Genomic DNA, 16,162 nt, shown 5'->3' on the forward strand with positions numbered 1-16,162 from the left:
TTCCAATCCAAGTCCAGATGGTTTCCATATATCATCTCCTTCATAGATAACATCGCTCTTTCCATCATAATTTTACGAAGTTGTCGCTCTTAAGTCCCACTGAGGAGTTTAATCCGTGATATATAAACAGCTTTGTTTCTCTCTTTCTCCTCCCAGACTCAAGACCTCCAACAGAACTTCCCAAAATGGCGACGGCATTTTTAACTGTGTCATTCCAAAACTCTTATGCCTTCCAGATTTGTCTTGAAACATTGCTTTGGTTCGAAAGTTTATCTCCACACAGCCTTAAATCCACAGCTTAAGTCCTTAAAACGACATTTCTGACTCATTAGGGGAGGGGATTCTTGTTTAATCACATAAAAAGAAAGGAAAGCTTTTTCCCCCCTCCCCCCTCAGTCATTTGCCGTACCGTATCTTGACGTATCTTCTCATGTTTTATTCTTGTCTTGTTTTATCAGAGATCTCTTCTGTCAGCAGTCTTTACTCCCCCTCCTTCCTTGAAGTATGTGCAATTCATCTCGTCCAAATTGTTTCTTTTGAAGTTCTTGCAGCTAGTGGTGCGAATCAGAGACAGCGTCCAGGAGTGCCGAAATCCCACAAGAGGGCTTTGTGCCTAGTGCCCCCATCCCCACAAATTTGGGGGTGGTATAGGGCACAGCAAGCAAGAGCCGCCCCCCCACAATCCTGGGGGGGTTAAGGAGGCTAATTACCCCCATCATAGCCTCCAAATTACCTTGTGTGGGTCGGAGAGATGTTATTGTCAGCCATCTTCCGATGCGCCCCCTAGTGGCCCTCTCCTACCTACCTGTCTTTAGTGTAACATGGGAACAAGCCTATCAAAAAAGAAATGGCAAGTTTACCATGTAATATGTGATCCAGCGATTAGGCTGTATGAACGCTACACACATCAGTTTTGTATCATTTTGCCTGTCCTCACTTCTCAGAAATCCTGAGAATTTGAATTCTGAGGTGCAAAGAATCCTCTTTCAGAAGTTCCTAGCCTCTCTTCACAAAACAAGAACGCCCAGAGTTTCAGGAAAAGAATTTGACGGTGAAGCACTTTGCTGCATGGGCATGACCCTAGTAAGTGAGTCAATTCCCGTCTGCTTAATTTTGGTAATGGATCTGTACTCTGTGCATCCTCTCTGGTCTCCTTTAGATTGGTGCTTAATGTGTAAGTTTAGTTCAGTTCAGTTTGATTGAAAAAGCAGGGGCATTTTATCCCAAGAATAATATCGAGCAATTCAGTATAGTGCAAGCAAAGCATTTAGTACAGTGGTGTCCAAAGGGCCAGAGAACCAGATTTGATGAAGTGAAAGGCCATAATGGCCGACCAAAGTTGTTAACCTTTTTTTAGGATTGAAGTTGTTGAACTTTTTTTAGGATTTTACCCCAAAGTTGTTGAGCTTCTTTTATAGGATTGAAGATTGAGGTTTGGGGGGGGCCAGATTAAACCAACTGGCGGACTTTGGGCATGCCTCGTTTAGTATGTACAGTGGTACCTCTGGTTACGTACTTAATTCATTCCGGAGGTCCATTCTTAACCTGAAACTGTTCTTAACCTGAAGCACCACTTTAGTTAATGGGGCCTCCTGCTGCTGCTGCGCCACCAGAGCACAATTTCTGTTCTCAGCAAAGTTCTTAACCCGAGGTAATATTTCTGGGTTAGCGGAGTCTGTAACCTGAAGCGTATGTAACCTGAAGCGTATGTAACCCGAGGTACCACTGTATGTACGAAGTGTTCGATGGTAATGAATACTAGATAATTCGGGCCCTAAAAAAAAGATGGGCTATTCCACAAAGGGTCTAGCTAAACTCTAGAATTCTCTACCGCAAGTTGTAGTGGTGTTCACCAACTTGAGTGGGTTTATTAAAACAGTATTTGACAAATTCATGGAGCACAGGGCTATCCATAGCTATGCTGACATTCTACCTCTACTGCCGGAGGCCAGTATGCCTCTGAATACCTGCTGCTGGGGAACACAAATGGGGAAAGCACTGTCAGGCTTGATTCCTTTTTGTTCCCTTGGTTGGTCACAGTGAGACCAGGATGCTGGACTAGATGGGCCTTTGTCCTGGTCCAGCAGGGCTTATTTCCATATGAGAGAGTCAGAAATTGAGACTGTGGTGTGTGTTTTTGCAGCAGCAAGATGACTGGTGCCCAGCTTGAGATTCTACCACTTCCCCCACATACAGAACTTTCTCTGCCTTTCTACAGAACTACAACACCCCTCTTTAGATGAAACAAGTGCAGTTTGAATGCAGAAAGGCGTCAAAGGTAAATAGATGGCTATAAATCATTGGTGATCTAGGCAGGTTTGCCCAGGAACAAACAAGGGGGTTGGTTCTTGATACAATTCATAACCATATCACTGATCAAACTAAGCAGATGGACTTTGGAACCGGGATTAAGCTCAAACAGGTTGTGGAAAGGGAAGTCTCTTGGATGCTAGCAATGGTGATTGGGTTGGGGTTCTGCCAATCAAATGACCTACAGTATGTTTCAATGTAAAAAGGAAAAGATTAGCCACTGAGGCCACACTTGCCATTTCCAGGAGCCCCAGGGTGCTTGGCTGTTGGACAGATCCATGTAAGTAGCTACGTCTAGGAGACTCTTCACCACTTTCTCCTTTGAAATCTCTTTTAAATGGTGTTGGCAGACTGAACTGAACAAGTCTGATGTGTAGGAGTATGCACAGCTAAATTCTGGGTGTGATAGGCTGCAAATTAAGAAAAGGGTGCCTTAAGAGGCAAATACCCGTATTTTTTGCTCTATAAGACTCACTTTTTCCCTCCTAAAAAGTAAGGAGGAATGTGTGTGTGTCTTATGGAGCGAATGCAGGCTGCGCAGCTATCACAGAAGCCAGAACAGCAAGAGGGATGGCTGCTTTCACTGCGCAGCGATCCCTCTTGCTGTTCTGGCTTCTGAGATTCGGAATATTTTTTTTCTTGTTTTCCTCTTCCAAAAACTAGGTGCGTCTTGTTGTCTGGTGCGTCTTATAGAGCAAAAAATACGGTAATTTCACCCAGAGGCAGAGACCTACCATGATGTGAATTTTCTGCTTAAGCTTGGAGAGAAAGGAGGAGAGAGAGAGAGAGAGAGAGAGAGAGAGAGAGCGCAGACCTGTGGACTCAGTGCTCTTCAGGCAAGTTTCACTGGAATTAACAGGACCGGGCAAATCTGGGTGTGACCGCAGCCCCCAATGAGTTCACCAGGGCTTCTTCTGAAAAACTTCCGAAGCCGTTTTGTGCCTGTAAACGCAGTGTTGCCTGATGCTGGCCTGTCACTTCAGATCACTGAGTCTCTCTAGTCCTCCGTTGTGCGTAAGCAAGAGACATGTTTCCCTTCAAGGCGCCAAGTGTGGAATGGATGCTGTCGAGCTGCAGAGGTGGAAACAGTTCATTTTCCAACTTCCACGATAGCTGGGTCTACCTCTGCTGTTGGAGGCAGTAGGCAGGGAATTGCCAAGGATTAAGAGAGCGCTGTTGCGTTCATGTCCTGCATGTGGGTTTCCTCCAGGCATCCGGTTGGCCATTGTGAGAACAAGAGAGCCAGGGTGGTATAGCAGCAGAGTGTTGGACCAGGACTGAGGAGACCCGGGTTCAAATTCCTGCTTTCAGCCATGAAGCTCACTGGGTGACCTTGGGCCTAGTTATCTCTCTCAGCCTAACCTACCTCACAGCAGAGGCGCCAGCTCATGAGTGAGATGGGGGGGGGGGGGTCCAACGTTACGCGCAAATGATGATCCAGTTCAAAAATCATGCAGTAATTGTTTCTGAGCTGGTGGCTGTCGGAAGCGGGTGCCAGGAGCAGGTCAGCAATAAGTCACACAGCATCAATGAAATTAACTCTTTGTTCAGTAAAGCACGGTCAGCTCAGGAAGCCAGGCCTAATGAGCACAGCCACTCATCCCAGCAGATATTGCCTCTATGAGGCAGTTGTGAGGACTGCCTCTCTACAGTTGCCTAAATCTCTTCATCCCCCAGGTCCTTCCCAAGCGATCTGAGACTCTGTCACTGTATCTGTCTTTGCTCTTCCCTCTTCGTACCATTTCTGGTTCTGGGACACCAGGGGAGAGGGGAGCTGGTCACAGGAGGAGGGGGTGACACCCCAGCTGCTTCAATGGCCTGCCTCATCTCTGTCTCTTGGCCCCCCTCCTCTCCAGCCTCCGCTTCTGTCTCTGATACTGGACTGCTTTCTGCCACAGACTCTTCCTGCTCACTAAGCCCTGTTACCTCTTCAGCTTCTGACACCTCCTCCCACTCTTCTCCCTCTGTCAACTCATTGTTGTCCCACCACCACTCCCTGGGCTCTGAGCCTTCTTCCCTTGGGGGTTCCCCAGCTGGTGCCTCCCACCACTCCTCTGCATCCAGCCATCCCACGACGGTGGCCTTCAGCCAGCCCATCAGTATCATCTGACCTTGGTGATGGTTTGGGCTCCTCCAGAATTTCCACACATCTTAAGCCTAATCCGAACAGCTGTCAAATTGAAACTGATGAAGTGGTACAGAGAGAGCTGCCCATCTAATGACCCTCTGTTAGACAGCAACGCCCTAACCACATCACACTTTTGGTCTCAAAGACATGAACTTGGTGGTTAAACCTTGAAGAGCAAAGTGACAGCTCTGCTGGGTAAAGTAGACAGGATTCCCCATCTTAAGTCCACTGCTATTGAATTGGCGCCAGATCCAGAGCTTCCAAGCAACAGCAAGCCTTCCAGAGCAGCAGGCAATCTGGGGAAGAATTTTGCATTCCAAAAATCATGTATTGGTTTGAAGAGAAATTTGGGGGCTTCTAATCCCCTGGAGGGGATGCAGGTGGCGCTGTGGGTTAAAGCCTCAGCGCCTAGGACTTGCCGATCGAAAGGTCGGCGGTTCGAATCCCCGCAGCGGGGTGCGCTCCCATCGCTCAGTCCCAGCGCCTGCCAACCTAGCAGTTCGAAAGCACCCTCGGGTGCAAGTAGATAAATAGGGACCACTTACTAGCGGGAAGGTAAATGGCGTTCTGTGTGCTGCTGTGGTGCCGGTTCGCCAGAGCAGCTTCGTCACGCTGGCCACGTGACCCGGAAGTGTCTGCGGACAGCGCTGGCTCCCGGCCTCTAGAGTGAGATGAGCGCACAACCCTAGAGTCTGTCAAGACTGGCCCGTACGGGCAGGGGTACCTTTACCTTTAATCCCCTGGAGACCGAATTATACAGTATATGGCACTTACTTCCTAGGAGATCTCCTCCCCAAAGACACCCTGTGAACTCCAGCAAAAGACTGGCATGGTGTGGGGAAGACCTTAATCCCTTTCCTCTGAAAATACCTCTCTCCCCACAAAAAAATCCCTTCCCCAAATGGCCCCCCCTTCCTCAAGTTTCCTCCGATACCCATTGGAGGATGGGAAGCATTTTTGCTTTTTTATGTAGCTATTCAAACTCCCTCCCTCCAAGGTTTGAAGAGCAAACTTACTGGCAGTGCTCTGCATAAGTCCAGCTCAGTGATCCTTCACAGTTCCAGGAATGCAAAACTGATGTCACCTGCCGTGCTCCTATTTAATTTTAAAGGCAGCTGAGGAGCGGAATCTGTTTTGTCAAGGCTGGAGGCAGGCGGCAGCTAACTGCCTGGTTAAATTGTCGAGAAAACAACCCAAAAGTACTTAGGAAGTTTAACTGTGTAGCTTTTACACTACAAAGCTTTGAAGGGGGAAGCTTTTAATCCACCTCTTCTGGGAGGGACCTTCCAAGCTTTTCAACTAGGAACCAATCAGGCCCGGTTTCCTTTCCCGTTGTGGCTGCTGCAGGGAAAGAGCTAACCGGGAAGTCTCTGAAACTCAACATCAACTCGGCAAGGACGAAAGGTACAAAATTGGCAATAAGTTGGTCTTTCAGAGTGGCAGCACCCACACTTTGAAATGCTCCCTGGTTTCCCGGTACTCTTTTTGGTGCCTGCTGAAAATATTTCTATTTAGGTAAACCTACCCAGACATGTGCTGGCATGTGTTTTGAACTGGCTTTTAGCTTACAGTTTGAATTACAGTAATTGTTGGATGTTTAAAATAGTTGTTTTTAACTGAACTGGGTTTTGGTTTTGTTTTTTACTGATGATTTGATCATCTTATTCTTTTTGCAAACTGCTTTGGGGCTTCATTACAATCAAGCAGTATATAAACCTCAGGTAAAGGTAAAGGGACCCCTGACCATTAGGTCCAGTCGTGGCCGATTCTGGGGTTGCGGCGCTCATCTCGCTTTATTGGCCGAGGGAGCCAGCATACAACTTCCGGGTCATGTGGCCAGCATGACTAAGCCACTTCTGGCGAACCAGAGCAGTGCACAGAAATGCCGTTTACCTTCCCACCAGAGCGGTACCTATTTATCTTCTTGCACTTTGACGTGCTTTCGAACTGCTAGGTTGGCAGGAGCAGGGACCGAGCAAAGGGAGCTCACCCTGTTGTGGGGATTTGAACCACCGACCTTCTGATCGGCAAGTCCTAGGCTCTGTGGTTTAGACCACAGTGCCACCCGTGTCCCTTCATAAACCTCATGTAGTACCATCTAAATCTAAGCGTTCTGTCTCAAGAGGTTCCTGCTAAACCCCGAATGGGTGTCCACTCTCTGCTTGGGCAAGGAATTTTAGGGTGTTTCAAACTCACACCTGAGCCTTCTTCCCCGCCCAATCAATTTACATTTTTCTGAACCTATAACATTTTAAGTTTACGGGGGGGACAGACGCACAATGTATGATCTGGCCATTTATCCGCTGCAGAGCCTCTGCCTACCTAGATGCAACGGAGAGTGATTCTTCTGTGACACGTTAAATTTTAAAATGCCCCAAGACACAGGCTGCAGACACACTGTGGGATGTAACATAAGCAGGCAAGTACAACACTTCCTGATTGCCGTGAGCAGACACAGAGGGGGATGTTACTGCAGCCAGGAGGACTTCCTGTCACACCTGGGCTGGAGCATCCTCCCCCTGCGTGTGACCAGGTAGATGGGCGTGACCCTGTAAGACCCTGTAAAAGGGCTGCTCACGCAGCCATCTTCCCTTTCTCTCTTTTGCTGCCTTCTTCTGATATTGGTGTATTTAGCTGTCTGCTGGCTCTCAGCCAGCAGGGCATGGGCTTATATCCCTACATGGGACGAACTCACTCTGGTTTCTGTAACTTCAAGCTAAAGCCTGCCTTCAGGGAACCTACTGTGAACTGCATGTAAGTCCAACTACACCTTTTTGTTTTTGTTTTTCTGGTTTTTTATTTCTTTAATTGTTGTTAATAAATAGATAATACAACAAAAGATAGTAAAAATATGAATTAGTTTAATTTATGTAAGTAAGCAGAATACTACTTGTATATGGTTTTTGCTTACATGGATTATATATATGTTTACTCAAAAAGATTTACAGTACGTATGTATATGTATATGTTATACGAGATGTGCTATATGAAATGTGTCATATGATATAAGAGATTGTTAATAAATCAAATAATTTAAACAAACAAACAAACAAACTTCCTGTTACACTTTTAAAAAAAGACTGTTGTGTCTTTATTCTTTTTAGGAGGGATAAAAGGGGAATTTACCAGGATCAAACCCAATCTGGACAAGCCAGATTGGAATGCTTAAACAAATCTACCAACTAGCTTCCTGCAATATACTGGGGAATGTACCCTGCCACTGACTCACAAGTGTAAGTGAGGAAGGATAATATTTAATCAATATATCCTCTCCTACTATCCACGACATTCCCACGCACGCCACACATTTAAAGCACTTACCCACCCAAAAAAGAAAACTGGGAACTGTAGTTTACCCCTCAAAGAGCTATAATACCCAGCACCCTGGTGGATGGAAAGGTGGGGAAAGGCCAAGGTGGGGAAGAGGTTGTGGAGGGGGGCAGAGCTATCTGGGAGAAGCTGTGGGTCCAATGGGGATGCACAGGGACCGTGACTGTATCCTCCTCTTTTCCTGCCTTCCTTTTTCTCTGGCAGGGCTCTTGCGCCTTTTGGCAGGCAGAAATTAAAAAGGTGAAGAAGCCCTTCTGAGGAAACCCACCTCCAGCTGTGTTGTGTATGCCTGTTGTTGTTAAAGGCTCCAGAGTCCTGATATATATAACAAAGAGAGAGATGGCAACCGTAACCCAAACGCTTACGGTGGCAACCATGGAAGGTCTCTTCCCTCAAAGACAGAGACGCATAATAATGCAAGGTGCTGTATTTTCCTTGTGTCTTGTTTCACCAGCAGAGAGCAATGCCTACAGGACAAGGGAAAGATGCCCAACCAGAGGGGCGCCCTGAGCTGGGCGAAGTGGACGGGATTCCCCTGGCAAAGGCTACTTGTCAGGAATGGAGCCGGATCCAGAGCTTCCAGGCGAAGCCAGACGACCTGCTCATTTGTACATATCCCAAAGCAGGTAATTATCCAGGGACAAAGCTGCACCCAGTCTGAGAGTTGCAGAAGCACAAAACTCAAGATTAGTCCAGCGAGAGTCCTATATTGCCTTCAGAAAGACGGTTCTGCTAGGTCAGGCATAGGCAAATTTGGCCCTCCAATCTTTTGGGACTACAATTCCCATCATCCCTGACCACTGGTCCTGTTAGCTAGGGATGATGGGAGTTGTAGTCCCAAAACATCTGGCGGGCCGAGTTTGCCTATGCCTGTGCCAGGTAGATGATTATTACATTCAGCTCTGTGGATGGTGATCATTCCATGCATTAATGTTTGTTCTTTTTATTTTCAGAGCACATACAGGGCTCAGAATCTCTAGGTTCATCTTTTGTGTGTTTATTATTATTATTATTATTATTTTAAAAAACGAAGTTCCTAGTCCTAGTGAGTTTGAACGCTGTGCTTAAAATCATGTGTGCTGAGAGGGCTTTAAAGGTCTCTATCTCCCTTTCTTACAGCTAGCAGAAGCAGTATAAAGTGTGCAAAGTTGGCACATAGTGGTAAATATGCAAAATCTATTCTGGGTGCAGAATAATTGGCTTGCTGTGCTACTGATTACTGTAAACTTTCCGGGCACAGATCCACAACACAACTTTGCACCTGCTAGTTCATAGTGATAGATGGAAAGTAATATGCATTAGTGGCTGGAGTCACACGGGTGCTGAGCTGTATACATCATGCACAGGAGCCCTGTAAGCCAAAGGGGAAAGGGGATTTAAGTTTAAAATAGCAGACAGGGCAAGAGAGCTGAGGTCCTGGGCAAAAGACTGAGCCTGAATATATGAGTGCTGATTTTCCTGCTCTCTCTCTTTGTGCATTATGCCAGGTACCACCTGGATACAAGAGATAGTGGATATGATCCAACAAGAAGGCGACCTGGAGAAATGCCAGCGGGCCCCTGTGCATCATCGCCACCCATTCATTGAGTGGGCACGGCCACCCCAGCCCTCAGGTGACAAATACAGCACCATCCATATTCCTGCGGTGCCCAACCCATTCTCTGGGCGGGGAGAGACTTCCGGGGTGCCTGCTTTTACTCTGTTTCCTTGGAATGAAGGTCACTGGAGACTGTGGCATCTTTAGGAAATATGGCTTTGCTTGCACAGATGTGCAACCTGAGCATAGGCTCACAGCAGGAACACTCCAGCAGATCTTGGCCTCCCCTTTAGGTTTCCAGGGAGCTTCTATCCCTGTCTTTCTCTAGCTTCCAGCCCAAACTCACCCCAGATTAGCCCCCCGGCCTTCCCCCCTGCTTTCTAGGATGAAATGGTATCCAGCCAGGTGAGATGGGGAAAGGCCCACTCTTCTTCTCCAGAAGCATCTCCAGTTGTTTCTATGGCAACACACCTGGTCTTCGCCAACTTCTAGGCATGTGCAGATAGGATGCTTAACAGACTTGGCCAGGGCCCTTATTTTGAAAAAGAGACCATTCTGACCAGTTCAGCAGGTTCCCTCTTGTAAAAGGCTGCCATGTTGTAGATACAAAACCACAGGCTTGGTTGGAACCCATAGGCTTCCTCCAAACCAACCCTTCAATCCTACAACATTATAAAATGAGTTTCTCAGCATAACTACCTTCCCCAGGTCTCCCTGAAAGGCCAATCATGTAACTCGATTTGGATTTTGAAATGGATTCCTTTTCCACTGTGTTTTGCCCTCCGGAATGGGACAGGATGATCTCCCATCCCTGTTCTGCCACTAAAGCCTCACTCTTCTTTGAGCAGGGGTTGATCAAGCAAACGCGATGCCTTCTCCACGGACTCTGAAAACCCATCTCCCCGTGCAGTTGCTCCCTCCGTCCTTTTGGGAGCAGAACTGCAAGGTAAGGGATGGGAAAGGGGGCCTCACACTTTGGGAAGAGACACCCTTTTGCTTCATTCTGAGAGGTAGATCCTAGGGCTAAACTAGGTGCCATGCTAATTTCGGGAAGGCAATCAGCATGTATGCTTTTAAAAATATAAAAATATCAATAACAGCTGTGAGATACTCTAAGCAGGACTCCTTCTCCCCTCCATTGCAATGTTGCAACAAAAATGTCTTTCTGATGCAAATAGCTTTGCAGAGGCAATGTTCATTGGGATTCAGACCATGGTGGAAAGCTAATCTCTCCCTTTCCACTCCCTATGGTTCCAGCACCCTCAGCACCTGCTCTTTACATTTAAAAAAAATGTGCATAGTAATTGCATTCACACAATTAATTTCAACATCTGTGGCCCTCCAGATGTTGTTGAACTACAACTCCCATTATCCCTGATGGTTGGCTACATTGGCTGGGGCTGATAGGAGTTGGAATCTGACATCCTCTTGGAGGGGCACAGGTTTCCCATTCCCAAATTTGGACCTTAGGCAGCTCTCTACCACTTGGCTTGTAAACCAGATTCAACCCAACTGCCGGAGCAGCTACTTCCCATTTCCAGATGTTTGTCTGGATGCGATGAAAGTCTTTTTGTTGTGGGATGGTTGCACATGTCCTGTGTGGTTCAGCTGCCACCACGTGGCAAACAGGTGTCTGGACTCCATGGGGTGCATATCAGCCTCTTGTGACCTTTGCAAGAGAATGGTCCAAGGATATATGATGCTGTTGCATTGCTAGGCAGGGTCAGCTCCAGACTGTCTGTATTCTGCACGAGGGATTCAGGCACATACCAGAACATTAGATCTCTGCAGTTGTCAGGGTGCTGTCAACGGATCCTGGCTGGTTGCCCAGGAAAGTATAAATACAAGGAAGAGTTTCTTATTGCCCTTTTTCATTTCAATCTTTACAGAGAGAGGCTATAGAACCCAGCCTCTTGAATAATGGCATTGTCCCAAGTGAATCTCCACCCTGCCCACCCCCGTCTCTCCCACTTCCTCATTCGTCATTCTTATCGTCTCCTCTATGAATGCTGCTACATGTCCTCTGTCTTCGAACTCTTTGCTCTCCTACTTTTAAGGCTCGCCAGGTTCTGGGAGAGGGAGGGTCTGGAATGCTTTCAAATGACTACATGTCAGCCAGGTGTTGCTCTGGCTCTCCCATGATTTCCCAGCTTTCCCCCTCATCTGCCTCTGAGCTGTGACCTCCCTCAACCCCCTGTTGTAAATCTATACTGTCTTCCTCTTCCTCCTCCCTGGAAGGTTCAGGATGGGGAGGCGGTCTCCACCATTCCTCCTCTGCCCAGTCCCTGACAGCAGTTAAAACAGATTGAAGTGCTTTTTGCAGTTTGGAAAGTGATGGGGATATACACTGCAAAGTTTGGGGTGAATGAATGATCAGCAGTGGGGAAATGTATAACCACCATGCAAACGAAACAGGATGGATTGCATTGTTGTATAACCTCCCTGCAAACAAATCAGAACAAATGCTCTGGGAAGATCGTAATGTGGGTGCTTCCAGATGACCTGTTAATATATTGACCATTCATTCTGATTAGTTTTGTGGCGAGCTTAGCAGACATAGATTTAGTGAGCATTCATTCTGACTTGTTGTGGGGAGGTTAGATGACGTTGCATCAAAGCAAGAGCTAGTCCACACTTTCCAGTACAGTTCCCCTTCACTTTCCTTATTGCAAAAAATCCAATAGTTGAGGGGATGCAGGTTTGTGATGCAAGACTGATTGTGGCTGAAGCAGCCCATAGCATTTTGAGGACTTTTATTTGCTGCCGTGTCCAGCTGAGAAGTCTGGGGTTGTGTTTAGGAAAGGTTACAATGCTTCCCTGAGTTGTTGGGCAAGTTGTAGGGAGCTGGTTTAAGTCTATGGAAAGTGTGTTGCCTCCAAGACAACTATAATCATGCAACCTGAATGTTTCTTTACACGACTGTCATTATTTTTGAGTGGCATTAGGTTTGGAAGCACCCCTTGTCTAATGTCTGTATAAACTTTGTGCAAGCAAAAGGAAGGAGTGAAAGATGCTGAAAAGAAGATACTTGGGTGAGCTAGAGAAGTCCTACGTCTGTCATCTTGGAGCTTCCTGGAGAAAAAGCTTGTTAATGACTGAATCTCCTAGTTAAATGCATTAATGTTTCCCATTTGTCTTCCCCATTCAGTTCCTTTACGTGGCAAGGAACGCCAAGGACTGCATGGTGTCCTATTTCCATTTCCAAAGGATGAGCAAGGTGGTACCTGCCCCCGGAACATGGCAGGAATATTTTGAGACTTTCATGGCAGGCAAAGGTGAGTTAAAAACAATGCACCCTTCCTTCCTAATCTTTTTGATTCTGGCAATAATGACAACACTTTGCACGTGTGAGAAAGTTACAATACGGAAAAGGTCAGATGCAGTTGGTGACAGTGTTTATAAATTGCATTTGGTGGTGATGTTAGCAGCAATAGCATAGTGTTTTTTTGCTTCTGCTGGGGGATTTGTCACTGTGCTCCTCATCGCCCCCACTCTGTGTCTTCCAGTGGGCTGGGGCCCGTGGTACGATCACGTGAAAGGCTGGTGGAAGGCAAAAGACACGCACCGTGTGCTCTACCTCTTCTATGAAGACATAAAAAAGGTGAGCTGATCAGGAAGGCGGTGGGGCCTTCTGGACAGCATCCCTTGCGGAGATCAGACTCTGCTCTGCACCCAGGCAATAGTGCAGGGATGATGTGGAGTGAATCTGCATAGGGGAGAAAGTGTCAAAAAGCCTGTCCCATCTGCCACCCTCAGAATGAATTGCTGGTGAGAATCAGATGGCGGCTCTGTCATCGCCTCTCCCTCATCTCTTGCCAAAAGGAAGCAGGAAGAGGCTGCTAGTAAGCTGGGGGTGGGACAGCTCCACAAACATATTTGCCTGCCTATCCTTGGTCCTCTTCCCCCACCTTCATCTTTCATAAGCTTTCAACAGATCCTGTGTTGTGTCTCCAACCCTGGTTTCCAATCTTGTCTACTTGCCTCCTCCTCCTCCTTGTTCTATGTTAACGATACCAGGCCTGATCCTGCAGACACTGCTCACATGTCCCAGGTACCCTTTGACACTACAGCAGACTTCACTGTGGCCTATAACCAGGGGGGACGGGAGGACTCAAGGCTGAGGGGGACTGTATTTGAGGGAGGACAAGAATACAGTGACCACAGCAATAAGCCCTGCGAACAAGGAATAAAACCTGTTAATGTAGTTTCCTTCTTGCTTTTACACTATTATGAAGGAGGTCTCCATGTTGGCCAGTTTGAAAAAATGGGCAGATTGTGGAAGATTTACAAGCAGATCTGTCTGCTTGGGACACCAAAGCACTTCTCCTAAACATTCCTGTTCTCAGCGCCACCCTGCCCCTTCCCGGCGTCCTTTTTGTCAGGCCAAACCCTGCTGCACTTTCTCCATCTCCACACAGGACCCAAAGCGTGAGATCCAGAAGGTGATGCAATTCATAGGGAAGCAACTGGATGAGGCGACCGTGGACAAGATTGTCCGCCACACTTCCTTCGAAGTCATGAAAGACAACCCCATGGCCAACCGGGCTGGCGTGCCCATCTCGGTCATGGACCTGTCCATTTCCCCATTCATGAGGAAAGGTATGGCTTCCCCCTCAACATCTTTATTTTGGACGGTGCCAACTATGCTCAACAGGCAGAATGTTGAAATCCCACAAGTCACGCCGCTGGAAGGAAACGGGCATTGTCTTAGAGGGCCCTCGAGGCTGGTGTTTTAATGTTCATTGGCGGTGGGTTTATTAATTGTTCTGCGATGCTACCCCATGTTTGCTGTCTGGAAGGGTATAGTGAGGCAAAACTGGAACAAAAATGAACCAGAACATTTGTGGTATAAAAAGTTGCAGGATTTCAGTTGTGGAAAATGAAGCAGTGTGACCACTCCAAAATGTTTGTGGGCACACACAGCATTGAAAGTGGCATCTCATGTGACCACAAATCAACATGAAAATACAGTGGTATCTCGGGTTAAGTACTTAATTCGTTCTGGAGGTCCGTTCTTAACCTGAAGCACCACTTTAGCTAATGGGGCCTCCTGCTGCTGCTGCACTACCAGAGCACAATTTCTGTTCTCATCCTGAAGCAAAGTTCTTAACCTGAAGCACTATTTCTGTGTTAGCGGAGTCTGTAACCTGAAGCGTATGTAACCTGAGGTACCACTGTACAAGAAGGATATCTACGTCTCCAACATATATAGACTCTTTCTTCGAACATCCCCCCACACCCTTGCAAAATCTCTCATTGAGGGATTACTACTACATCCTAACGACATTGAGCGCTGTGAATATACCCACCCTGGTAATTTATGGGGCATAATAGCAGATAGTGCTGTTGAAAACTTCTACCCATTACGCTGAGTGGATTTTGTGTGTTTCTTTTATAGGGACAGTTGGGGACTGGAAGAATCACTTCACCGTGGCTCAGAATGAGCGGTTCAATGAAGACTACCAAAGAAAGATGGCTGGTACTACCCTGGCATTCACCATGGAGCTCTGAGAGCCAAAAGTCCAATATCAGAATCCCTTAAGAGAATTCCCTGAAAAGTGAAGGCTCACCTCAGCCAATGTCCTCAGGGGGTTTGCCTTTTCCAGCAGTACTAATAAAGAAAAAGAGTTTTATAATTTCATAGGCTGTATGTTTGGATGCTTGATTCCACGTGGGTGGGACACTGCTTTCTGCTTGGTTGCATTTCCTGATGCACACTGTGGCATTTGCATTCTGGTGCAGAACTTGGTGCATCTGTGAGGCCCCTAAAAACTCCAGCTTTCACTGAGAGAGGTGGGAGAAGTCTAGGGCACTTCTAGCCTGTGACTATTTTCATGTGAGATTCAGCTTTAATTGCACAGCCTGAATTTGCTGGCATGTGACTGAATCTTACCTGAAAATTGGATCACTTGATATGGAATGACCCCTCTTGTAAAACAAACCCACTTCCTCAAAAGATCCAATTTCTTGCAGTGATGGGGAAAGTGAGAGATAAAACACTTGCTAGCTTCACAATCCATCTAACCTCCTCACAAACAAATATGGGTGAGAGCTCATTCAGTACCTAGTCTTGGCTAACCTGTCTGCAAACAAACCAGGATGAATGGCCGATTAGCTTAGCTTCCATATCTGCTTGTATCTTCACAACTGAAGAGACAAGTTCTTATGAATGTGAGCACAGCATTTCTGATTGTCCTGTTGCTATTTTGGTGGATTCAGTCGGTAAAGCTGTGCAATTAAAGTTGCTTTGCAACTCTTGCACAACGCACTCTCCCTGCCAAAAATCTCAGACTGTTTCTCATAAGTAAAGCAAAATGTTTGTGATCAAGAGAGGAAAATGCAATGGAAAGAGTGTGACAGCATTTGCTTGATGCAACGTCCTGTAACTGCCCCACAGTTGAGTCAGAGTTGTTATAAGAATTCTAAGGTCCTAAATATAAAATAAACGTTCATAAATGTACAAGGCAAACACATTTTTAAGTATATAAGCCATGTGTCTGAAATTGTACAGGAGAGCAATCCTGAAGCCATTTTGACTCTCCCAAATTGACCTCAAATATTTCTATGCAAGGAGGAAGGAAATGGGAAAAGCTTTCCAATTGTCTTTTGCTTACCTGTCTTAAGGGCATATTTGTGCAGGAATAGGGTGAGCCTGTGACCTGGTTTCAGGAAAGTATTTACCATCACAAAAGAATGGCCAGGCTGCCCAGGTAAAGCAATCAGCGACCATTAACAGATATCCTGGCAAACAGGATTTCTGCCTTCTGTGATGTATGTATGATGTTTTGGGTTGTGGTCTTGAGCTACAGGGTGGGCAATTTTAAAAGTCTATATAAGGGCTTGCGCACCATTGTTTG

General features: G+C 46.6%; 2 protein-coding genes across 7 annotated transcripts in view; one reads left to right on the plus strand and one right to left on the minus strand.

Annotated features, from left to right (window-relative positions):
* Positions 1-16,162, minus strand: part of LOC310748416 (uncharacterized protein) — a 376,897-nt gene that overhangs the window by 78,596 nt on the left and 282,139 nt on the right. The window lies entirely within an intron of this gene.
* Positions 881-14,946, plus strand: LOC310748439 (sulfotransferase 1C2-like). 6 transcript variants are annotated; one of them, XM_083584240.1, is made up of 9 exons: positions 881-1,083; positions 2,144-2,278; positions 8,223-8,394; positions 9,256-9,381; positions 10,154-10,251; positions 12,454-12,580; positions 12,812-12,906; positions 13,724-13,904; positions 14,704-14,946. In XM_083584240.1, the coding sequence occupies exons 2-9, from the start codon at positions 2,240-2,242 to the stop codon at positions 14,814-14,816; spliced, it is 951 nt and encodes a 316-aa protein (XP_083440366.1). In that variant the 5' UTR covers positions 881-1,083; positions 2,144-2,239; the 3' UTR covers positions 14,817-14,946. The 6 variants fall into 6 exon arrangements, with proteins under 6 accessions (XP_083440366.1, XP_083440367.1, XP_083440369.1 ...); XM_083584242.1 differs by lacking the exons at positions 881-1,083; positions 2,144-2,278 and adding exons at positions 2,536-2,590; positions 5,771-5,842; XM_083584241.1 differs by lacking the exon at positions 881-1,083 and having other exon boundaries at positions 2,219-2,278; positions 8,226-8,394.

This window comes from Podarcis filfolensis (genome assembly GCF_964270895.1).
Source record: "Podarcis filfolensis genome assembly, chromosome: 13".
Taxonomy (NCBI): Eukaryota; Metazoa; Chordata; class Lepidosauria; order Squamata; family Lacertidae; genus Podarcis; species Podarcis filfolensis.

Bases quoted from the DNA above. Each gene is read 5' to 3' on its own strand.
- LOC310748439 (XM_083584240.1), top strand. From the start codon at position 2,240: ATGAAACAAGTGCAGTTTGAATGCAGAAAGGCGTCAAAG. The intron at 2,279-8,222 runs GTAAATAGATGG...TTGTTTCACCAG, and splicing joins AATGCAGAAAGGCGTCAAAG to CAGAGAGCAATGCCTACAGG. The intron at 12,907-13,723 runs GTGAGCTGATCA...ATCTCCACACAG, and splicing joins TCTATGAAGACATAAAAAAG to GACCCAAAGCGTGAGATCCA.